General features: G+C 37.9%; 1 protein-coding gene across 1 annotated transcript in view; it reads left to right on the plus strand.

Annotated features, from left to right (window-relative positions):
* TOX (thymocyte selection-associated high mobility group box) overlaps positions 1-25482 on the plus strand; it is a 225922-nt gene that overhangs the window by 128296 nt on the left and 72144 nt on the right. The window contains exon 3 of the mRNA XM_010582900.1: positions 6988-7230. Within this exon, the coding sequence (XP_010581202.1) occupies positions 6988-7230 (243 nt within the window). The remainder of the gene's footprint in view (positions 1-6987; positions 7231-25482) is intronic.

The raw sequence follows: 25482 nt of genomic DNA on the forward strand, positions 1-25482 counted from the left end.
GTCCAGCCAGGGTCAACCCGCCACATTTGCACTTATTGTTGCAAAGAAAATCTTGTGAATATTCTGTGTCTCCTTTTCCTGGTCTGTAAACACTCTGAAGCAGTATCTATGAGGGGATGGAAATGCTCCACTTGTCTTTAGGAGGTAGCATGTAGAAACCTATTGTGGTTAAAGTCTCCCCTTCCTTTCAGCATCCCCAAAACACTGGACAAGCAGGAACTGTGTTTATGCAGGGATCCTGCTAAAGCACCCCCAATGCTGCTCTTTGGAGGTTGCACTATTAGGGACTGTCACACACTGGGGGGGACCAAGTCCCTTTCTTTTCAGGAGAGCAATGGAAAGGGTGTCGAACAACGACCATGCGTGGGTCCCCACTGTGGACGTACTAAGAAGGGTGGGAGGATGGCACAGGTGAGCGGGCCAAGACTCCAGGTTGGAGGTCTAAGGATGCCCCGTGTACACCTAAGGCTCTTGGGTATTCCTAAGGAATTGCTTTGGGGGTTGATCAGTAATTCTAAAAAAGACTTGCACTTCTCTCATAAATTTACTCTAACTTTCTAAATAGGAAAAGTGCACAGCTGGGTCTTTGTCTGAAGGGAAGTTTAAGTGCTTCGATTACAGTATTAGTGTTTGCAGAGCCCAGATCTTGTAATCTTTTATAATATTTGTGCTTCTACTTATTGCCATCTTTAAAATGTATTTCAATTTACAACCTTCACTGAAAACATGTTTCCCAGCAAACCGCTATAGTATATGTATAAAATTAATGTAATTAACAAAAAGACTCTCAAGAGTGGAATCTTAAAAAAAAAAGACTACTCTTTTACATAATTCTGTTAACTTTGAAATTGTAATTGTTTTAAATCAATAATATCATTGTCAGCCTATTCTCCTTCTTGAAAATGGAATTCATCTGGTACTGGAAAATTAATGTTTTGCTTGAGGCTTTGCCCTTTACCTAATGTAAATTAGAGAAATTGATTAACACAATAGAAAAAAGTTATACCTTCCCCTGTAACATATTTTTGATAGCTGTTGCTTGATAAATTAGTATATTGTGTGTTTTTAAATGAATATGATTTATTGCTGTTGTCTACCATATGAAGAAACACAAAAAAATTGTTTGCAGGATCATTGACTTGAACATATCAATGGCACTGTTGGACAATTCTTGCTGAGTGTTAAGATGATTTATGTAACAGACCGAAGGTTTCCACAGTAATGCATTATAGTCTCAAGCTATCAAGCCTTGTTCATGCAGAGACAAAAGAAGCTGAAAAATACTTGCTTCTGAAGGTCCTCTGTTTAGAAATTAGAGATAAGGGTGATCCTGTTAAAACTCCCAGAAATATCTTATGTCAAATATATTATCCTAACTTTCAAATGTGCATAAGGAACATTGCTGTTTTTCCTCTTCTAATGAGCTCATTGTTTTTACATTACTCTCGATTCGTAAGTATTTCAGTTATGTAACAATGTGTTCAATAATAGAAGAGGAGACAGCCTGAAGCATCTATCTTTTAAAAACTGGCATCTTTCCACAGTTCAGATGCAGAAGCCTTGGTGCAAATGAAAAATTAAGACACGCTCTACATAGTTGGCAGTACCATTCATTTCATTTAAATTAAATCTCTATAGGCAAATTCCCAATTTTTAAGGAACTGTTGCTAATACCAGATTCTGCTGAGTATATGCATGGTGACTGAAGCAATCACTGAGCACATGAATTAGACTTACTTAATGTATGTTGTCTTCTGTGCTGTCATATAGTAATGGTTCTGCTCTTTCCAGAGGGATTTACATTGGATGTTTGAATGCTTGTTGCCTCTTGTGGTCAGTCTGTTTGAGGTATCTTCTTTGGTTTCCCTTCTCTGATTACTTTTTAAAGTTCTATTAAAATTATTTTGAAACATAAGTAAGTTTTGCTGGCCAATATGCAGTCATCACTGTAGAGTTCTTAAGCAAAGGGGCTTTATTTTTATATCCTTCTTTCTCCTTACTCCCTTTTCCTCAGTTCTTATGCAGCAGGTTGTGCAAGCATTTCCCTTATTTTTCTGATAACAATGAGTATCTGGGTTCCTCAAAAATAAATACTACAAATTTTTTTGTGTGTTATTAGCGCAGCAGAATGCTTAACCGTAATTTGAGTTAACGTGTTGCTGAATTAAAGAACGGACCTTTGATATACATCTCACCCCCCCACACCCCCAGTTTTGCCCCCTTCCATAGCTTGTTGCTGGATTTGGCCAGGCTAAGTGGCATAAAAGATCATTGAAGGGATCCAATGAGGTCATTGTTCCAGACATGGATTGGACAGTGAATCAGAGTTAAGTGTTCCTATCATTTTATTCTGGCAAGCTTTTCTCATAAAATTATAGGCTAAAGTGGCATAGATAATGAGGTCTCTTGATCTCAGAGTGGGCATCTCAGAGATCATCTGCTTTATGAAGTTTCCATCATTTGAGGCAGAAATGTCACAAGTATTGTCCTTCAGATTTGGGAAGGCATCCTTGATTCAAAAAGCTTTTTCATAGTTTCATGTCTGTAAATAGCCCAAATTTAAGGATGCTCAGTTCTGAGGTTCCCACTGTGTAGCTCCCATCTGAAATATACTGAAATCTGTTTATAGTAAATACAGGTGTAATGAAAATCCTCTTTATAATACAGTAAAATTAAACCATGTGTCTGTTTAGTGCTGTGCAGTGGGTTTAATGGTGTTACTTTGCAGAGGCCTTTCACTCTGGAATGTAATAAAGGTCCAGGAAGTTCCACTAAACTGAAGAGCTGATAAACACCTCATCCACTCCCACAGTCATGAGATGAAAGCAAAACTACTGGCAAAGTTCCTAGCAGCTCTGTGGTAAAGTAAATAAAGCATTTACTGCTACTCTTTTTTGATTCAAAAGTGAAAAGGCGAGCTTGCTAGTATTTCTGTGACCAGTAGAATGAAAAGGAGCTATTCCATGTCTTTCTGAATAAAGAAAGTCCTGCTGATAGTAAAGGCAACTGTGAAGGAAAAAACCCTTGGAGGGGAGGGAAAGACCCTAACCTTTCTCCCCACCCCCAAGAAAAACCTAACAACAGAGCTGAAGCTATAGGCCACCATTTATTATTAATACGTATGAGCTGTACTTATGAATTGTAATTAGATACAGGGAGTGCAGCCTTCCCTAATGCTTTTGATGGTAGATAACTGCTTTCATTAGAAATTCCAGATAAATGGCTTGGGTTGGAAGAAGAAAAAAGCCTGAGGGTTGGGACAGGATGATGACTGGCCTGGGAATGGAAGATCTTCCTGCAGGGAAAACCTTGGGCATGGCCTTGTGCTGGAGTTGCCTTAAATGTCTCTTTGGGGAAGAAGGTAACCATACGACATTCCAGGAAAGCCCATTGCCAGCGCTGGATTAGCTGAATCAAGGACACTGCAGATGGTTCCTCAAGAAGACTTTCCCAAAGACAAGGGGAGAGGTGGCAGGAAAGTAGGAGTGGGTGTTTGAAGCTTGTAGCTGCTATTGGCAGGACAAGCATATATCCTGTTCCTTACTCCTTCCCTCCACACATAGTTGCAACAGCCTTGTTTCTGGGATGTGTTGGGTTTGCTGCAACTGTATATAGGACTTTTGGTTTCTGATGTGCCAGTGTGCCAAGTCATTACAAGCATCTGAACCATTCTCCTGGACAAGGCAAACTGGAGTACTGTCATGTTACTGTTGAAGTAACTTCCCTGAGGAAGTTGTTACATACACACATACTAAGTATGGAAATACCAAATCGGCTGACAAAGTTAGGTGAATAGGGTGCTCTGGCGATTCTTTTAAATATCTGTCCATGCCATTAGCATATGCATTGGATTCTGCCTAGCTTTATTGAAGTAGTAAAATAATTTTTGTCTTCAGAAAAAAAAAAACCCAAAACATTATAGAAGTACTATTGCTTGAATTATGTTGTTTTGGTGTGTTATTATTGCCTTTGCTACACTACTCCTACTACTTTAAGAAGCTTAAAGTGTAGTGGACAGTGATGTGGGATCAAATACATTCTGACTGGTTTGCAAGCAAAAACCATGGTGTGATTATTTTTTTTTATTAATCAGAAAGCAACTGTCTATTTAAAGTGCTTAGCCCATATAATATATATAACTTTATTATACAGTTACACATGACACAACTTGGGTTGTAGAGTTTTATGCCACTAGTGTTTTACTTCCTTTTTAATAAGTGAAGCTAATGTCCTAATGGCAGTTCAATTGCTTTTACCATTTTTGAAGTGTTACTAATTAAAGACATATTTGAAACACAGGAAATCAAAGTCTAACTAAAGTAAAACCTGAGCTATCCACATATGGCATGCAAAAAGGGTGTACAAATAAGCAGATTTGCTGAATGCCTCCAATATTAATGGTGTAGGCACACCCAGCCTGTCAATATTTGGTTTAGGAAAATTTGCTTTTAGTAGTGAATGTAAGTTGAAGTCCCTTCTTCTTGTTAAAGTGGTGAGAGAATACTGTAGACTCTTGTCCTAGTCTTGCTTAAGAAAAGTAGGAGGGCAGATGTCTCTTCCTCCTCTAGAAGGTGTTGAGATATCTTGGTTCAACAAAGATGCAGCACAAGGTATTTTCACTGTAGGATAGTGAGAGAGAGAGAGAAAACAAATGTTGAGTTCACACTTCTTTGTACCTGCAAAATCATGGGAGAGAAAGCTTTTGAGGCCATCAATCTTTTGGGACAGTAGAAAAGACAGTGTTGAACAGAAAATGTCCTCTTTTGACAGTTCATTAATCCCTCCTGGTGGCTGTAGGTTACATGGATCTAAGGTCACCAGGATTACAATAACCAAATCCAAGTGTACCTGTGCGGGATAGTACTGGTCCAGCAGAGCGTTATGGGTCTTGCCCCTTCATTTCTGTTCCTCACTGCTTTGTTGTTGTGGTATTAGACCTTAAGCTCACTTTAGACACCTTTCTTTTCATCATTGATTTAATATAATAGTAATTATATTACTATTACAAATAGTTAGTGTATACAGTGTCCCTAAGACTTTTATTTGGTTTTGCAGTTTATACGTTGTGGTTGAGTAAATGTGATGTGTTCTCTTTGCCATGTGTGTCTCCTACCCATTTAGTGAGGGTCTATTTTTACTGTTTTTCCTCCCTTGGAGGTGTCTCCACTGATGGCTGCATCGTGGCTTCTAAAAGCAGGACAAATACAATTTACAAATGGCAGTAGACTCACACCAACTTCCCATTAAGGAGAGGGCAGGGGCAAGGGGAGAGCAAACTCCTGTGCCAGAGGTGAGAAACACAGCTGGAAAGCACAGGCAGAATCAAAGTCCTCGCACATAAGGATGGCGATATCACTGCCAAACCTTTTCCTCTCCCTGTTCTGTTATTTTCATTCTTTGGGATTTTACTTTGGCCTTTGCAGTCTAGCCTTCCTGTTCGATTTCATACTAAGGTATTTGGTTACAGAGGTGTAAACTTTGTTGGGAAACAAGCAAAGCAACCAAAACCATGGCAATGTGCAGTAGAGTACGTTGTTCTGTGTTCAGCAGCTCATTGAAAACATGTAACATTGTTGTTGGTCTGATTTAAGTTTTTATATCCATGCTCATACAGAGGAGAGTAACCTTGGGCATTGGGAGGACAGTATTACTATGATGACTAATGAAAAACCCCTTTGTTCGTAATTGGGCATTGATTCTTCCCTTGTGCTTCTGCATGAATTCATACACCATACTGTCCTCCATTTGCAAACTCGTATTGGGGAAAACATTTTCTTCTAATAGCTGGTCTTTGACATTGTGCTCTCATTTTCATCTTTCCTGAAGATACTTTGCAGGAGCAGAATGTATCAGTGTAGCAGAATGTATAACCCTTGCACTTCCAGAATTAACAAAAGCAGCACTCAGAGCAGGGCTGCATTGCTCCAGAGGGGCAGGAAGGGTGGAAGTAGTCTCTGTGCTGTAAACCTCATGACTATGGGCATGGGATGTGCAAAGACTGATTACTTGGCAAAGGAGAACTGTGGCTGTTCTTGGAAAAGCAGAGCAGGCTTTTGGGTGGAACCACTGCAACTGGTCCCTTTAACTCTTGGTTTGGATCATGTATCTAACTCTGCTCACCTTTTTCCTTTAAGAAATACAAGCATACCCACCCCTATCCCTGAAATGAGCCTACCTGCTGTACAAAGAGTGTAGATAAATAATAGCAATTATCCACCTTGGTGCATTACTCTGACTTTGCCCGTGGCTTTTCCTTGGATCAGATTGAGTTGGATGACTTAATGGCAGCAGACAACAAAAGACTAAACAGTTACTTTGTGGAGTAACTCTTTTAGATGACTGACAAATGTATGTATCGTTGAGTTTATAGATTAAGAAAGGAAAAATCAGTGTTTTTGAGACACCGTAAATGTATTTTTATAAACACAAAGTATATTCATACAAGGTATGTACTATTTCTGTATTTATTTGTTTTTCTTCGTAGCAGAACAAATGCATGGTTCTCCTGTAAGCCTGAAAGCGGTACCTTTCTTCTTCGCTATATAATTCTTGATCTGAGTAGCAGGGGGTCTTATGAAACATTTTAAGCCAATGTTAATTTTATAAATTGCATTCCCTTTTCCACAATTCCCATGAAAAAGGTATTCAGCTAGATGAACGCTCTTGGAAAATTTTAATAGGACCCTTGAAATCTGTTTGAATTCAGTTTCTTAAAAAAAAAAAATCTCTTTCTAATGGAAGCTGTGAAAGTATCAGAGATTCTTATGCCTTAGAGGCAATTTTTCTTCCATACATAATGGTGAAATGCCACTGTTATAATATATGGGTGTTTAAAATATTCTCTTTGTTAAATTGAAGCTCCTGCTTAGAAGTATGTGAGTTGGGCTCTTTTTATTTGTTTTGTGTGACTTTCATTATTATTCTTGACCAGTATTCATACAATTTTCATAGCACTTCCCGTTTGTTGTTGGTTTTTTTTTCCCCCAGTCTTTTCCTGGCCCAAGTCTTGAAAGTGAAGATTTTAACATACCTCCTATAACTCCTCCGTCACTGCCTGACCACTCCCTGGTGCACTTGAATGAGATAGAGTCTGGATACCACTCTCTGTGTCATCCCATGAACCACAATGGCCTCCTTCCATTCCACCCACAAAACATGGATCTACCTGAAATTACAGTTTCCAACATGCTTGGCCAAGATGGGACACTGCTTTCCAATTCCCTCTCTGTGGTAAGCATTTTTAGTCTTTCCCTTCTGTTCTGCTTTAAGTTGCAAAATCGTGGAAATGCAGAGCTGTTTGAAATCCTCCGAGAGGCCAGCTCCTGCACCACTCACATCATGGAGCGAGCTGCCCTGACTCTGGGTTTTACAATCACACTCCCTATGTCAAATTCTCCTCCCACCAGAGGCGGTGGGAGTTTTACAGCTGAGTTCCTCAAAGCCTGGATGTTACCTGCCACCTTGAGTAGAATTACTCCTGCTTTACGTGGATGTAAATAATGACAAAAGGAGGCTCAAGGGTTTGACTTCCATTGGTTCAGTGTTTGGATCCAGATGGCCGTTGTTCTGTTTGTCTGACGAGGCTCTTGCCGTTCTCATTTGCATGTGCTGAGAGACGTACAAAAATTTAATATCTCCTTTCTTGTTTACCGCACGTTTGGAAAACAGCAAATGTTATTTCTGATTCTAGGCCAAATCTTATAGCCTTTTTACAGTTCCCAGTCCTTAGCCAGCCAGAATCCAATTGAAATGACTGGACGATTTGCTTATAAAGTCTGTCAGATAGTCATTATGGTTGTAATCTTGGGAAGCCTTATATTATAAATCACTTCTTTGAATGTTAAATTGCTTGCAACAACTGCAGAGCTACTTTGCATGTTACGTTTTCAAGTGGGCTCTACAAATAATTAGTGTATTCCTGGCATAGCAGCTCCAGACAAGATTATTTCACGTCGATGTACAATTCTAAGCCAAAGAGTTAAAAATCCCATGGAAGATGGTGGGGCCTGGCATTGTGTGGGGCTTACTGCACTTCAGGCACTCTGCTATGTGGGCTGCCAAGGAACTGCAGGTCTGGACAGCCGAAGTTCGGGGTCTGCCGTTCCTAGAGTTCCAAGGGTTGAGGCTTCTCATTGAAGGATCAGAGGCTCAGGGCCCTGTGTCCCAGCTGGGAGGCTCTGTGCTTAGGGACTGAGTCTGTCTAGGCTTCCAGTTTGCTAGGTCCCCATCACATTACCCAAAACCCATAAATCAGTCCTGGGAGCCTGGGAGCTGAAGCAGCATATGGAGGTTTGGGGGCTGAGGGATCTAGGCTGAGCTCCCCATCAGCCCCTCAGACTAACAGCCCCGAGCCAGGGGCCATTGTGGCCAGAAAAAAGACAGTTTACAACAAAAATCTGCCTTGTCACAGGGCTTCATTGCAACTTAATTAAAATAAAGCTGCCTTGATTTCAAGGAGCTCTGCATTCCCTCTGAGGATGTCCAACAAGCTGTACTGCAGGGGGGCTAGTCTTGGCTTCTTATGTGCTGCTTAGTTGTTATTGATTTACTAAGATGTTGCATGCTTTGTGTTTGAGGTCAGAATCTGACCCCAGGGTTATGTTCAATGGGAGGAGGGGAGGAGAGGCAGATTTTCATAGAGAAATATAAATACACTTTGTTGAAATGTTTTGGATTTTGCTTGCATTTCTACAAAGCTGATGGTGTGCACTGAAGAGCGTGAGCTAAATCTTGTGCAGGGTTCTGAGAATCAGAGCAATGAAAGGACTTGAAAAAGTAAGAGAAACCCTTGGCACTCCAGTCAAGACAAGCAGTATTTCACTGAACTGACCTCTTTTGAGCCATGGTTATGGCTCAAAACTATGCATTCTTTTAAGCCCTGATGTTCCACATTAACCTCTTGCAACAAGCTCTGAACAAAGGACCCTGAGAGTTTGTAGATCATCATAGTGAATTATTGCATCAAGGGCAAATACAAAAAAGCTGAATAATATAACTAGGCAATTTTGCTATTAGGACTTAGTGAAGATCAGAAAAAATGAAAATCAGACGTCAAGGAAATATGTGCTAAATTTTTACAGTCATTTTTAAGGATTCATTCAATAAATAAAGCATGATCCTTGAAGCGTCATAGGCTAAGTCAACTGTTATTCCTAACTTGCATGACCCCTGCACACAAGAGGGCCTCTTAACTAGCAATAGTTTTAACTCAAGCTGGCTTGTCTGTCAAGAGGATTAAGCTACATCTCATGTTAGTACAACTGGTAGAATGTTAACACCACGATTTTGTACAGTTCAAACACTTTGGCTGTATTGTTCTTCTGATTGGAATTTGATAACTTGAGAGAAATTAACTTGAGGGAGATAATTTCAGTTAATTCTTCAGTTAATTCAGTGACTTCTTCAGTGAATGGAATGGCCCCGTTGCCCTTTTGGCTTTCCATTGATGAAGAAAGACAGAGGATTTTGTAAAGTTAGCATTCTTTACTTAGATTTGAATCTCTTCTTTATAATCCAGAACCTTTTGCATTTTTTCTTCAATATGACTCTTTTCTCTTGCTATTACTCATCTCTAAGTTTCCTTTTTACTATCTCATCAAACTCTGATCCGTTTAACAAGTACTTGCCTAAATCACTTTTATATTGCCTCACACAGAAAATAATGTATATGTTTCTCCAATCTATCTAAACTCTTGGTGCCATATAATTTCTGGTATATCAGCTACCGCTTAGTGTATTTGGAAACCATGTATCGCTTCATTTTTCAGGGCACTAATGAGTGTTTTTAGAAAAATTATTCTTAGAAATGAATCTGTCGGCTGTTCTCTATCCAATTAATTTCACATCTTCAGCAAATTTTACTTATATTGGGACAAATTCAGCTGCAGTGCAATGTCCCTCTGATTAAATTTGGTCTCTTTTTTTTTTCCTCCTTTCAACATCCTTCCTGTTACCCAGTTTTTAACCCATGTTAGTATTTTAGCAATAATGCCTTCCTTTTTGTCTGTGTTAGAACTAGTGAGGGGTTTTCAGTTGGTGTTTTTATATACAAAGCATTAATTAATGTTAGCCAAATGAGAGAAAGGAAACACAGTGAGCTCAGAAACAAAGTAGGAAAATAGTTTGTACACTGAGTATAGCATTTTTCTTTCATCTCACCAACCAGGTGTTTTCAGATGAGGATTTCTGTGATTTTGGACAGATTGAAAATTGAGGATGTACTCCTTCTAAGACCCTTTCAAAACTCCACCAATTAGAAGTCCTGGTTTCATACTGTGCAGCACTCCCTCCAGGCTGCAGATGAAATCCCTTTGAGTGAGGATTGCAGGATTTGCCCCAAGCTCTCTAAGATTTCTCCTCTGTGGAAGTGCTTAAGTACACACAATAAGAGCCCGCTACCAGCTCAAGTGAATTCTATTTAGGGACCAGCTTCTTACAGATTCTTTACACTGTGGGAATTCTTTCTGAAAAATTTTACAATGCTGGGAGATGAAAATTTCCCATTGCCATTTACTGTGTCTGATACTTAAATTTGGAATTAGCCTTCTTTGAAGTTTTTTTGACTGATTGGACTTCCTATTGCAACCCTACTACTTTAAAAAAAAAATCACTAAAATTTCTCTTTCTCATTATTCTGCTGTCAGTTCATATATTGGCTTCTATGTTTGTGTTTTTCTGTTTTCTGCTTAGGTGACATACAGGGATGTACACACATGCACATGCACACTAATTTATACCATGCTGTCACATGCAGATTTCTTTAGATGGTCATTATATCTGGATATTGGGGGTTCAGAAGCCTACAAAATTTGTGCAGAATGTGACACACAGTGGTATGAACACAGTCCAGCCCCAGCATGATCGGCCATGGGCGGGAGCTCTCTAAAGTCCTCCTTCAAAATGGACATGACTTCTATTCCTGCTTCTTAAGTGGATCCAATTAGAGAGAGAGGGAGCTGTTTAATGAAGATGTACTGATGGTCCTGTAGGCATGTTTGTTTATATGTAATGAAATAGGGTTCCCTTCCTGATTTACTACAGTTGAATGTAGCCCTCTGTAGGTTTGGTTCAGTTCTAGTTGGGGCGTGACCTGCCAGCAGTTCTCTGTTTGCATGAATTTTCCTGAAATATTCCAAGGACCACAAGAAATACCCTTCCAACATTTGCAGACAAATGCATGTATATACCATCGCTATGAGAATGTGTGTCTGTCTATAAAAATGCTTTTGGATGTGTTCTATAAAATGAGTTTTACTGTGTGTTCATTTTATCAGTAAAACTACAGACATTTCAGCTTCTTTAGTATATCCTATAGATGATTGCTTTTTTCCCCGAGAAACCAGGGTTAAAAATCACAGTGCTGTTTTTACATAGAGGAAAAAAACCCTATTTTCTGAATGCTTTCATTTATAATCTTGTGCTGATCTTTTTGAAATGTGGCTCATGATGGTATACTATAGAAAATTTACAAGAAAGAAATAAAAGAGATTTTAGTTTCTTGAAATGCTTCAAATTTCTGGGTTTGAAGTTTAAAGTGGAAAAGATGTTAAAAGGCAATAAAATCAGGGGATTTATTTCCCAAATGCTCTACTTGTGCTGGCAACAAAAGCCAGCATAATGTATATACTTGGGTTTATTGTCAGTTTTAGTATATAGTCAAGGCACACTTTGAATTCAAAGGCTACTGTACAACTGTTTTGACAACCACCACATCAGTAGGTAATGTGCAGGACATATGAAACTGAAGCAAAAATGTTTCTTTAGGTCTGTAGGGAGTGCAGTACATCAATGAATTCAGATATATTAGAGCAGCATGAATTTCTAATATGTTGCTCTTATGGAAAAGACCACTGGCATATTGAATAATGCTGCTTTCAAAGCAGAGCAGAAAATGTGATTACAGACAATTTCATTGCTGTTTTTAAAATAAATATTTTCAAAATCTTGAGGTATTTTATTTCATGTAATGCATAAAATATGTAACAGTGGACTAGAGCTAAAGATCTTCTAGGACACGGAAGAGTAGATGATGTCAGCTATAATTATTCAGATGTGGAATAATAGAAGCATTAGTTTAAAATAAAATGCATGTCACAAAGGCCCATGTCCTTATATAAAAAAAAAGCAATAAAAAGCGCTCTTTTTTTGCACACTTTGACAGAAGAATAAAGGCAGTGAATAATTTTTTAACATTATGCCCCAATTCATCAAAGCCCAAACAATTACATTATACTTTTTCATGAATTATATTTTTTAGATATGCAGCCCATGAGAGAGTAATATCTTAAACAAAATGTGGCACTATATAACAGGGAAGAAAGCAGACAGCTACTTTTTTTTTTTCATTTTTCATCTCAGGTAGGATGAAGCTAGTATTTCTTATTCACAGTACAGTTGCTAATAAATCCAATACAGGAGATTGTTGTTGTGGTGGCTGGGATTTATTTAAGAGAATTTGTTTTACCAGATTCTTACATATTAGTTTAAATTCAGTATTCATGACTCATCTTGAGGCTGACCTATATGGTTGCTTTTTTTTTGGCACCTTTAAGTGTTAGTGCAAACTACTGAGTCAAACAGAAATTTTTTATTTCTGATGAACAAGATGAATAACTTTTGTAACAAAACAAAAGATTTTCCCCTTCTAACTTAAGTGTTGACATTTAAATCATGCTTGGATACTTTTTTCTAGCTTGTATTGCATGCCAGTGGTAGAAGATACTTTTAGTCTCTGGTGAATACTTCACATTTGTGCCTCATTACCAGGCTCTGGTCTTCAGTTTACATCAAAATTTACTGTTATGCTACACAGACCTGCTGCTACCCCAAATTTTATTGCAGTGAGTTATTGCCATCAGAACCACCAAATCATAAAGCTAAGGTCATGGAACATCTTGTGTTAAAGTATTTTTTTTTTTCTCTTATTAAGCAACTTTGTATTCTTGCAGGATATCTTTCTTTTCCTTTTTTTTTTTAAAAAAAAAAAAAACAACAAAAAAAACCCCCATATTTTATGAGCTGGATTTTCTCACTGAAATAAGCCTTGCATGGCAAAAGGTTACATTAGTTAGTGTATGTTTTGTCAAACAGCCTAACCATAGGGATACACAGCCAAATCTTCAGCTGATGTCAGTCAGCATAACTTTATTGTCTTCAGTAGAATTATCACGATTTATTCCATCAAGGGCTCTGGGACATCATGTTTATCTTTCCTTATTTCTGATGTCTACTCCACTCTTTTGTCATCAGAAAGACAACAAAAAGGATGTGTAGAGGAGCTGATTAAGATGTAACTTGATCAAGGTTTTATAAATACCTGCATATTGCATATCTGCTAGTAGAAGGCTCTTCACCGTGCTACAAAAAAAGCATTAAAACATCCAATGTCTAGAAATTGCAGCTGTATAAAATCAGTATGGGAACAAAGCATGCATTTTTAACAGTGATAGAAATTTACCATTTAGATAATATACTATGGGAGGTGGTTGGTTCTCTGTACCTCAGAATTGAAATCAAGATGGGGCATCTCTCAAAAAGATGTGCTCTATCTGGAACTGGTCTGATGACCCCCCCCACTAGAGCGGGGGTGCCAGAACCTTCCTGTGGGTCATATTGTCCCTCAGGAGCTCTCGGCAGTAAACATTAGTCTATGCATACATAGCAGGGGGAACATTGCTGATAGCACCTCAACTGGTAGCAGCTCTACAGTTTCTCCCTCCCAAGAGAAAATCAACAGAGTGGAAGAAAACACTCTGTGGGTGCAGGCTATCGATGAACCCCACCTTCCTGAGGTCAGCTAGGACTAGCATTGCTGTGAAAATATTTGTGGCTAGTGTTTTTCATGAACTTAGCTTTTTTTATGGTCTTGATGTATCTGGTAAAGCTATACTTCCTGTCTGTAAGTACTAAGAACTTACCTTAAAGATAGAGCAAGTAAATATTTGCTCATTATTGTAGGAAAATATTTGTACACAAATGACCAGAACTTTTTTTAGTATAATTCCAGGTCTCATTTTTAAAATTGGCAATGAAGCTGTTGATAAACTGTCAGTTGGGAAATACAGCATTCTGCTTATTTGAGTGTGGTTGTTGAGACTCCATGTGGCTCACATATTTCACAAATTCATTAGGAAAACAACTTCAGTGTAATTTCAAGAAGATATAACAAGGTGATGTATTTTATTTTTGAAAACAGCCTTCAGTAGAAAATGCTTTGGTGAACTTTTTTCACAGCGATTACCCATTGTCTGATAGGAATTTATTTGCCACATAAAAAAGTAAGAAAAAAAATATGTGTAGTGGTATTAATTATTGTTTCTTAGACTTTAACCAGATAAGCACAGGCTAAGACATGATGAATGTGGTGCGGAGAGAAAGCCTTCAGTTGCGGGTGGTAGATTATACAACACCTCACATGTGAAGTACTCACAGGAGTGATTAATGCATAAGCAGCATCATAGCTGCAAGTGTCAAACAAAACAGATAATAGAGTATGCAAATAGAGGAAACATAACTCTCAGAAAATGTCAGAAATTCAGGGGTTTCAGCAGCAGAGATTGTTGACTTTAATCTGCTGCTTTTAACATCGCGTGTAGTTGTCAAGAACAGCAAGATAATGAAATGTTTCTGAAGACTCAGTCTTTGGCAAAAAAAAAATCTTAGTGATCTTAAGGCCTATAAATGGAGTAGAAGTGAAATATCTTTCTTGAAAACTGTGAAGATGCTTTTGTGAAGACAAAAACAAAGGAGAAGCCCACAGTGCAGATGAAAGGGAGAGTTTTGTGCATCAGGTGGAGTAGCCTCTCCTTCCACCTGTTTCATTATTTAAATGCATGCATTTTCATTCCTTGAAACTTGAAAGCAGTTGAGAAGAGTGCAGACACCCTTCATGGATTTGTACCACATTCATCATCTCATCCTATCTTGTTCAGGGAGTAGAAAGATATCTTGTATGGACAAAACCAGTCCCACTATGGCATGCACTGTCTTAACTCAAGCTGCCATTTGCATGCTGGAAGTTCAGATGTGCTACATGAGTCTGCTGAAGGGTGGGACACCAGCAGCCCAGAGCTTCATGCTGGTGTCACCTGCTAGAATGGAGTGTGAATTATCCTCGTCTAGTCTCGCCTGTGTAGTCATAGATATTTGGCAAAATTCACTTCAGGAGAAAAAACACATTCTTGGCCTTCTTGATTTTTCTGACTTGAAGGAATTTAAAAGGTCCAATTAATAGTCTCACAGGTTTTTTATCTGTTTTAATGGTTTTACAAAACTTTAAGTATCATTGTTTTGAGTTTTCAGGAAGGGAAGAAAAAAATCTACTTGGTAGTGTTTTGTGATTTGGAGAAATAATCATCAGTAAAAAATTACTCATTTCTTATTTTTATCCCTTGTTCTTTCTCAAGGCAATTAAGAAATGCTTAAAGTGTAAGGATGTCTACTCCTCCCCTGGTCCTTTCAATAATATAAAGGTTCATTTTAGATTGATGTCTTTCTCTCTGTTTTTTCCCCCCTTCGTTTATACAAAGTCTGTACAGACACACTATGTAAATGCCCTTTCTCATGTTGGGATTCCCTGGGGACAGCATGTAAATCTTTAACCTTTACTGCTAGTGTAATGCTGTACTTCAGCCACATGTATGCAACTTAGGATCTCTGTAGCCTTGCTTACACACCTCTGAACTGCATTTATGGCATGTTGTACATGCTGCTGCCTCTATATATGAACAATAAAGATATGAAAATGAATGTTCTTAATTCATTTTCTGTGCATATCACGGATGAATACAGTTACCAAAAAGGACTTAAAGTATGTAGTGGCAGCAAGAAGCATTATGGAGTGAGGAACACCTCTAAGGCATGGTTGTGCATATCTTTCAGTTGCAGAACCCACAAAAATGAACCCTTTCCATCTGAAGTCAGGTGAACAAAGGCATTACGGTTTATCTCACATATTATCAGTGTGTACCCAACATTCCTATTTCAAGCAACCTGCAGGGAAGGAAAAGAAACAAAGGAGATGTTACAGGTAGTGACGTGGCACTCTGTGTGCCTACCCTGACCTGAAGATGATGCGGACTGCAGTGTTCAGGGTACATGCATACATATACATATATACATGGATACACATATGTGTATGTATGTATCACACTGTTAATCACTGAAGCCCTCTGCTGGAAAGGGAATGTAAAAGACAGGACACAGCATCTGCAACATCCCCTTCTCCCCAAATTGTGGATCCACGTTGTATGTTAAACAGAGACTGAAACTAGAGCCAAATTATTGAAATAGGTGCAACAGATTTAATCAACGTACTGCACGTGGCTGCATCATAGAAATTTTTTACCGAATCCCTGGGTTATGAGTGAGGTTGCAGTGCCTGACAGCTAGTAACTTGAATAATAGAATTAAATAATTAATAATTAAATATTTTTAAAAATATTAATTAAAGATTTAAAAACTAAATAATTAATAATTAAAGTTAGTAACTTTAATAATAGGTACCTTTGCTATTTGAGTTAGTAGAGGAAGTAGCCTAGTTGCTAAAGTAAGACATGGCATACCTAATGGATGACAAGATGAGGCTACTCCATATCCCATCTTCAAAATTCCACTTCCTGACAGTGGTGATATTGGGCTACAGGTGCCTTAGCTTGATCCTTACAGAAGTGGTCTAAACTGAAAAAAATTTTGAAATTAGATGTTCTGGTCCTTTAGCAAAAAAGCCCTGCACGTGGAGGATTTACAGGATCAGGCTCTTGATGAGAGTGCAACACTTTTTTGTTCAGAGATGGGACTTCCTTCTAATACACTTTAAGATTACCTTCATTCACACATAAAGAATTTCAGAGATTAACTCAGTAACTAAGCTTCAGTGTCCTACACATGCACTAATGCTCAAGTGTGGGATCTCAGTTTAATGAATTTTATTACACTCCCCTTTCTCACGAAGTAGCATAAAAAGTGTTTAGTGCAATAGGCTTAGTGCTGATCTGGATATTAAGTGCAGCTTAAGTTGCCTGACAGAAAGTATACAGTGTAAAATAACCACTGGCAAAACTTTTAAAAGTTATTTTTTCTAGAAGAAAATAAACCACAGCATTTGAAAAATAATGCTAGCAGCACTCTGTTCTTCTGCAGTGCCTTTCTTGTGGCTTGAAGTGCTTTGTAGTCACTAATTAGCTATACGATAATATACTAATAACAGTACAAATAGGTATTTGCAATATCAGTTCCTCATATCTGGCTAGTACTATATTGTAGAATAAAAAAGACATTCACCTTATTAAAAACTCAATAAAACGTAATTCACAATACACAAATACAGATGAGTCCCAAGGTGGAAAAGGGGGAAAGACACAGATCTTAAGGGAGAGGAAGAAGATGAGTCTACACTGTGGGACCCATAATAACGAAAGTATTACCAGGAGCTGATTGCACGTCTGATTATCAGTAACACAAAGGTGGGGAGCAGCGTGGTGAGAGACAACTTTCAATATTAGAACTAGCAGAAGTCCTCAAATGTAATAAGGGTAGGAATTAACTACCATGTGTTACACATCTAATATAAAGCTATTACAGTGACTGCCTATAATGATAGCTGAGACCTTTCAGCTATCATGCAGCCTGGAAGTGATACAGTAGCCTTATTTAAGAGCCATGGAAAAGGTGCGAGGGTTGTTTTGCCTGCCCTTGAAATGCAGTGAGCTCTAGGGAGAAGTGAAGTATCTGTTTGACCAGAGTTTGATGTTCTGCTGCCCCAGACTCCCAGTCCCAGGCCTCACAGGTCGGTCGCACAGCACACGTGTTTCTTCTCACTTGCAATCAGCTTTCGTGAATGCAGGGAGGGGAAAACACACGAAAGGAAAGTTCTCTGCCTGGGGCCCGGCCTGTGTAATTTTAATTGTGGCCAGCATTGTTGCACTAACTTCGTTGTTTGTGGCCTCTGCCTCTGAACTGCATTTTAGGAGCTCTGCGACTGGCTGAAAATCTCAGTGGGATTTTCAGCAACATTCTGGCCTAATGTTGATCCTGTCCAACTCTAGCAGCGGCCGTCCCAGAGTTTCAACAGAAACAGAGATAGCCCTATAGCAGATGCTTTCATTTGTTCATCAATTGAGAAAATTTAGATTTCAGATCATATCAGATTAAGGGTGTGCCAACAAAAGTGTTTGTCAATACTGAGCAATACTCTGCTGTCATAATTCTGAAATGGTTTTCTTTGTAACATTTGGAAAACTAGTGCAAACTGTAACAAGACTGAAGAGAAGAAATGTCATCTAATGTGCTGTTTTGAAAAAAATTTTACTATTTTGATTATCATATAATTAAAGTCAGTATAGCAAAGCTGCACTACAGGAAAAACTTACATGAGTAACCTGACCTCTTGGATCCTGACTCAGTGCAGCCTTAATGTTGTGTTACTTACCAGATTACAGAAATTGGTCCGGGAGGAACCCTAAGGTCCCTCCCTTAATCTAGCATAAAGGAGGACTTTAAAAGGTCATCTACCCAAAAGCAGGATACTGCATACGTTTGTCATTTCTGACATATGTTTGTCTAACTTATTTTTTAGAGAATTCTTCTAATGGCAACTGCACAGACTCCTCGGGCAAGCTCTGGGTACAGGTCCTCAACTTAAAAATTCACCTACTTCATTGTATACGTAAAACCCAGCAGCCAGTGGAGGTTAATGCAGACCATTTAATCTTTTCAGTTGTCTTTTATTTATTTTTATTTTTGAAGTGTGCTTATATATGTACATATTTATATTTATAAAATGTATATTTATCTAAGAATGAATGATAGGTAATACATGTTGGTGGAACATCTAGGAAATAAATAATCAAGAGGATGTATATTAACTCAGACTGTTTTGGTTCACAGCTGACTTGACCATTTAAGAAACAGTAGAAGAATAATCAGCTTTTCCCAAATCTTGTTAGCATGTAATCATGATCCAGATTGCATTAGCCCATAACCTACACTGAGCAAAATGACTCTTCTTGAAGATTCAGCTACAGTGTGTTATTTTTTAAAAATGTGTATATGCATATGTTCAATGTTATATTTATTTGTCATCATCCATTACGCAGAAAGTTAAGCTGAAGGAACAGTTGTTTATGGTACTTAAGGAATGTTACTGGAAGAAATGTGATAAAAATAAGCAACAGGCAAAGGCTGGAAAAAAAAACCCTGTAATGTCACCCGAATAGTCTGCCAGGTAGTGTTAAAGCACTGGAACATGTACGTATGGGAAAATCCTGCACTGGCTGGGAGATGAGCTAGATGATTTAATAGACCTTTCTTTGAGATGTAATTTCTATAACTGGTTGATACATACACTAGTGTTCAGACATTTGGACTCATTTCTTGTTTGTCTGGCAAATTGTTTCTTGTGAAAGGTTATAAATTACAATAAATAGACTTTGTAGAAGATGAGCTACACGATATACTTGGAAAGAGTTTCTCAGCTGATATTCAAGACATTAATGCCAAAGCAGAAAAAACCCAATAGAGTCCTAATCCCGTGGCTTTGCCTGAGTACAGTGCTAGGAAGGTGCACTGCCATAAATAATATTTACATGAATAGAGTCTTCTTTATTCTAACAATAACTTAGGATAGAAAAGATAAAATAGAGAAACAAATGTTACTTACTTAGAAGAAGTTTTTCCTCCTGAGTTTGCAACAAAGAATTCACTGATGAAGGAGGGAGGGAGGGAGGGGGAAAGAAGGGAAAGCGAGCATTTATAAAAATGTTGATGTAGTTATAATTAGATCCATTTTAGAACCAAAAGTTTTATGCAGAAACTGACAGAAGGATATACAATAATTATAGTTTGCTGACAAGCTGAATAGAGTTTCCTTTTTTTATCTTATGGTTTTAGGAAACGAAACTGTAAATAAATACGCAGTTTGACAGATTGTAATTGCGATCAGCAAGGCGTCTTTTCATTTAATCAGATGGTGTTATTAAAATGGGGTTACAATTAAACATTTTATAATGTGACGTAGAACTCTATTAAAATTCTCCAGCAAACAGTAATTTGCATTTGATGCTTCTGCAACCCATTTCTATTTGCAGAAATGTTATTGGCTGTGACCTTCCAGTGGTTAGGTCTCAGTTTGCTGTTCTCTTTCTACTTTGATAAATGATATTAAGTATCTTCTTTCTACACTTCATAGTGAAGCTTCAAGTATTAATTTTGCATTCTTTTATTATATTATTTTTGACCCTTGTTAAAACTGCAAGACATTGGCCAAAGCAGGTTTGCACCAGAGGAAATGTGGAATTACCTAAGCATAAATTTTCTTAACTTTAGGACTTGTAGATTTGTTCAACCGTAAGCATCGTATCTGATCCACAATTAAATGTTTCAAGAGAAAGTAATAGGTCTTTTAAAAGATATAAGTAGCATTCATCAGGTTGCTGCACCTAAGACATTATTTCAATTTAAGATAACACAAAGCCTTGGATTTGCCCCTGTCTTACTGTAGATGTGATCAAGTGAATCCAAGAAATGTAAGAAAATATTTTTCAGGAAGACTTTGAAGCATGACTGCTATGATTCCACACCTGTTATTCTGATGTGGAAGTCCACTATTTGTTCCCGTAGTTTTGATAACCTAAGTGGAAGAATATGAACAGTCAGAAGTGGTTCAGTATTCTGCCTTCTAAGACTTTTCCAGGCTGTAGCTACTCACTGGGATCACCATCCTCTAAGCAGCAGAAAAGAACAAGGAGAATCATTAGGAGACACGATTTTTGAGCCATTCTTCAGGTGCATGCAGACTCCACTAATGAAACTGTGCATAGCAAATGATTGGAGCAATGGGAATGAGTGATTTGCATCAGCAAATTACATTTACAAGGGTGAAACAGTCTTTGAAAATCAGACAGCTAAGCTACTGTTCCTTTATCTCACTCTTTTACTTTGGTGGACGGTTTTGGAGGAAACATCAGTGGTTTGAGGAAAGGCAACATTTTCCTTACCAGAAAGTAATCAGTGGTTATAAAACACATATTCTTGGTTTTTGTCACTAGTAGTAGACAAAAGAAAGAATAAGGAGGGAAGGAGAAGAAAAGAGGGGGAAGGAAAAGTTAAATATGCTTTCTTTTGGTGGATAGTAAAGTTGTATGAGTACTTGAGAAGAAGAAAAAATAAAGAAATAATTTGGTTTGACATATTTATGCGTTTATTTTAACTTTGCATTATCCCAGATTTGGAACCTCTTAACTCTTTCCTACTTTTCCTGTTACTACCGTGTGTTGGTTTCCCCTTGGGCTGTTCAACAAGTACAATCACTTTAGAGTAGATTGATGTGAAGTCTCTAACTCTGTCCTGCAACTCCATCAGTTCCTTCTCTTCATCTGTGTACATGTATGCAACATCTTCCCCATCTTTTTCCTCCAAATCGCTTTCGTGAGGAACAGATTTCAAAAGGTTTCTCAGCGAAAGAGGCCCTCCACCTTCATGCAATGTGATGAAAGAAGTGTATTGCCAAAATACTTGGAAATGCAGCAGTAATGTGAAAAAAAGAGCAGATTAGCAGAGGTGATTTTAAAACACTCCTCACCAACAGTTGGATAGAATAAGCAAAATGTTTGACTTTGTCCTTCCTTTCCAACATCAAAACAGATAGGGCTGTGAGAGCTCTCTGACTGGTCTTCCCTGCACAACGCGGGATTACTGCCTGTGCAGCTTCAAGATGAGTTTGAGGTCACCAGCCTCTGGTAGGGGAGTGCTGTAAATGGTTGAGGAAGAGAACTGAAAATATTGCTTGTCACTTAGCATTTCCAATGACAAGCCCAGACATGTAAAAAGGAAAGTGAAGGTAAAAGGTACCTATGAAAAACGTAACAAGTTTCTCACCAAGGCTAATTGTATTCTTTCTAAAGTAAATAAAATACAAACCTGAATCTAATGTTCAAAACAAGGAAAAACTAATTTATGTCTTATCTGAGTATAGCTTCTTTTTTTAAGAGCACATCACCTTGTATACACAGGTGTGAAAGAGAAGATAATCAGGATAAGAAATGCAGGTTGAACCCATAAAACAAATCCATCTTAGGGTTTTGTAGTGCTATCCATCATTGAAAGTATCTGAGCACTCTATCTTACCTTATAATGTCCTTACTATTTATTTGCAAAATACAAACCTAATTGTGAAATCGTATGCATGCTGGTGCCCCCTTGGCTGGTATAAGGAAGTATTTCTCAAGAGGAGAAAAGGCCCTAAACAATGAGGTGGGAAATGCACATAATATTCATTTGCATTCAACTGAAACCTGAGATTTGTTTTAATAATACAGAGAGAGATGCCTGATCTAGCATACATGTATCTGTCTTTGAATGTCATGCGTTTTAAAAAGATGCAAGTTGCATAGGATATATGGTTTCTTTATTGTGTTTTTTACATTTTCAATTGTGTACCATATATTCACATACCACTGTGTGTTACAATCAAGCCTGTTTGATTACTTTCAATTTATGCCATAGGATTTTGTCACTCTTGCTGAAAATTTCGAGACATTTTACTCCAGACTCATTCTTTTTTTTCTCCCCTCAGATTTATTTACTACCTTTAGAAGTAGAAAAGTCCAATTTCAATCATGTTAGAAATAGCTCATTTTAGACAAGTACGTGCTGCTCTGCTTACAAAACATATATGAGTGGAATATGCAATTACCACAACTCAGTTTCCTGCCACAGAAACATTTCAGCATTATAGCATTACAGAAATAGAATGACATGCATAATGAAAGATTTCAAGATTCACCCAAGGCATTTATTCTCTTCACCTTAATGTTCTCAGCAGTAGCAGAGTATCCATTAAAAGGTACGATGAATTATGGTTGCTTAGCAACCGCAAGGAGCTTGTAACAGCACCAAAGAATGAAATGGCTGGTTGATAAAATGAATTTTCTCTGAGCATTAGCCTGTTGAAACTGCCTTTTCTTGTGGAACATAAAGTGCATTTATTTGTCTCATGCATTTTTTATTAGAAAATTATTTGAGTTCCAGGGACTTGAATCGTTTTGCTACAGGAGATATTTGATTTTAATGTGTTGTACTAAAATAAGTAATAAAAGACATTTTCTTCAAAGTAAAGACACCAAACAAACCTAGGTAGCTCCTTTTGAAGTCGGGAATAAAATCTTATAGAAGGTATGTCATTACTTGTTTCTAATTAAGAGTGACATTAGCTAGGACTTAAACTTAAATTTTACTTTTGAAGGAAAGTTTGAGACAGTTGGCCAATATGTGGTGAATAAAAGGAGGGGTTTGGAATTGATCTCATGGATTCATCATGAGTGAAATAAGCTTGCCTTCTCTCTTCCCACACAATATGGTAGCTGTGTCTCAGAAAAGGTCAGAAGTGGTTGCACATTCATACCTAGCCTTCGCTACTTGTTTCTGTGCTAAAAATACGTTCATCGTAGGCTTCCATCCAACAGTGAGGAGATGTTTAATTTTCCACTGAGGCTCTCCAGGCATTCAACAGCAGCCAGAGTTGGATGAACATTGTTGGCAGAGAAGGTTCTTACTGGAAAATTCCAGGACAGTGAAACCAAAGTCAAGGCGAGGGGAATACATCAGTTGTGATCAATCTTCTATTGGCAATATTTTCTGAGAATTGGGACTGTCTGGTCAGGACATGAGACAAAGGGAGATCAAAAGAGAGAGAGTGAGAGACCTGCCCATTCCAGAATATCCAGACCATCCAGCTGGATGTATGAGACCAAAGCTTAGGCTTCTACACAGCATTATTTAGAGCAAGAACTTAACTTTTTGGTTTTGTAGCCCATAAGAATGCCCAAATGATTAGTTATTATTAGTCTACAGTCTTTTAGTCTTTCTTGTGAGACTTAAGACAGTGACATAATTGTTCTTATACAGTTTAATAAAGATCTTTTAAAAGGCTTCAGACTTTCCTTTAATGATGAAAATAGTTCCATTGACTCCCATGCAAACACCTGAGTGAGAAGCGATTGTAACCCTGCTGCTGCATGGTGAATCAGTAGATCATGATCTACTGAGAGTGCCCTGGGGTCTGTCTGAGTGCGGCATCCGTGGTGCAACCTGGGGCCTCTGTTGCATTTTCTGGCAAAGCAGATGAGGTCGTGTCCGTGCAGTTTGCACAGTGAGTCTGAGCGGCAGCTGAGAGGAATGGCCGGGGAGCCAGGGGGATGGAGAAGTCCTTCTTGGCTTAGAAGTGTTTCTCAGATTCTGGACTGGAACTAGAGTAAGAAAGCAAATCTAAAAATCAGGATGAGATAAGATGACTTATTTATGTGCTGCCTACCTGGCAGGAAAGAATCAGGGTGAGACGGCATTAAAAAAGCTGAAGGGTCTTGCAGTGAGCCACCTTGTCATGGAAGTCTTAGAGCTGTGTTTCTGTTTCCGGACTGATTCTGGTAATGCTGCTGAGAGCACTGCTATTGACTGCTATTGGTAAAGGACAGGGCGATTGCAGTTAACATGTTAGCAAACATTGGCAGCCTAACAGAAAACAGATTTTAGTTAAGTTGACAACATGGCAACATTTTTTACAGAGCGTTTTTTACTGCAAATTAAATGCCCTGGGAGATACATAACTAAGGGCAATCATAACCTTTTTGGACTAAAATATAATTCCACTCAAGTGAAAATGAAAGAAAACTCATATTAAGTGGTAAGATCTTGCCTCTTTAAAGTATGTGCTGATAATCAAACATTAAAAGTGAAACACTGCTCATCTACAAAGGTGCAAATTAAAATTCCAGAGAGAGAGCTTGACTGATTTGTTTAACAAAGAGTTTAATACAGCAGAATCCCACTTGAACATAAAACTATTACACTCACAATAATCCTGTCTGCTATTGGGAGATCCAAATTAAAACTCTCACTGATATTTGCTTAAATCTCATAAATTGCACAGAATTAGAGCATATTGAAGTTGTGTATTTACTGTGATCTTACTGTCTAATAGGTTTTTAACAATTTAAAATGATGACTGAAAATATGTATTTTCCCCTCAGATGATTCAAGTAGTGTATATTTTATTCCCGTATTCTAATTTAATACCCACTTGTTTATTAACTTACTAGTGTCAACATGACAAGGCTGTATTGAATGCAGACTAAATGTTCCATTTAAACAGATAATTTATTTTGTTATTAGTATTAAGGTGTTATGAGGAGATTACTCAGTTGAAGCTGGTGGATTAATAATACTACTTCTCAAGGAGATATTTTCATGCTCATTTACTATGTTCCATTGTTTCCATTCATACCTATAGAAGAACAGATGTTTGTTCTTTTCCACTTGTGATTCTGATGATTTAGTAGGAATACTACTTATTGTGTTCTGTTCCACTATTCAGTATCCTCTGGAGGATTTAATTTATGGATTTTTTTTCTATGAAAATCTCAAAATTGTACAGGCACCTGAAATTCATAGCAGTTTAGAAAAGGAATTGCAGTCCTATAGAACATCTCA

This window comes from Haliaeetus leucocephalus, unplaced genomic scaffold (genome assembly GCF_000737465.1).
Source record: "Haliaeetus leucocephalus isolate CR32 unplaced genomic scaffold, Haliaeetus_leucocephalus-4.0 Scaffold858, whole genome shotgun sequence".
Lineage (NCBI taxonomy): Eukaryota > Metazoa > Chordata > Aves > Accipitriformes > Accipitridae > Haliaeetus > Haliaeetus leucocephalus.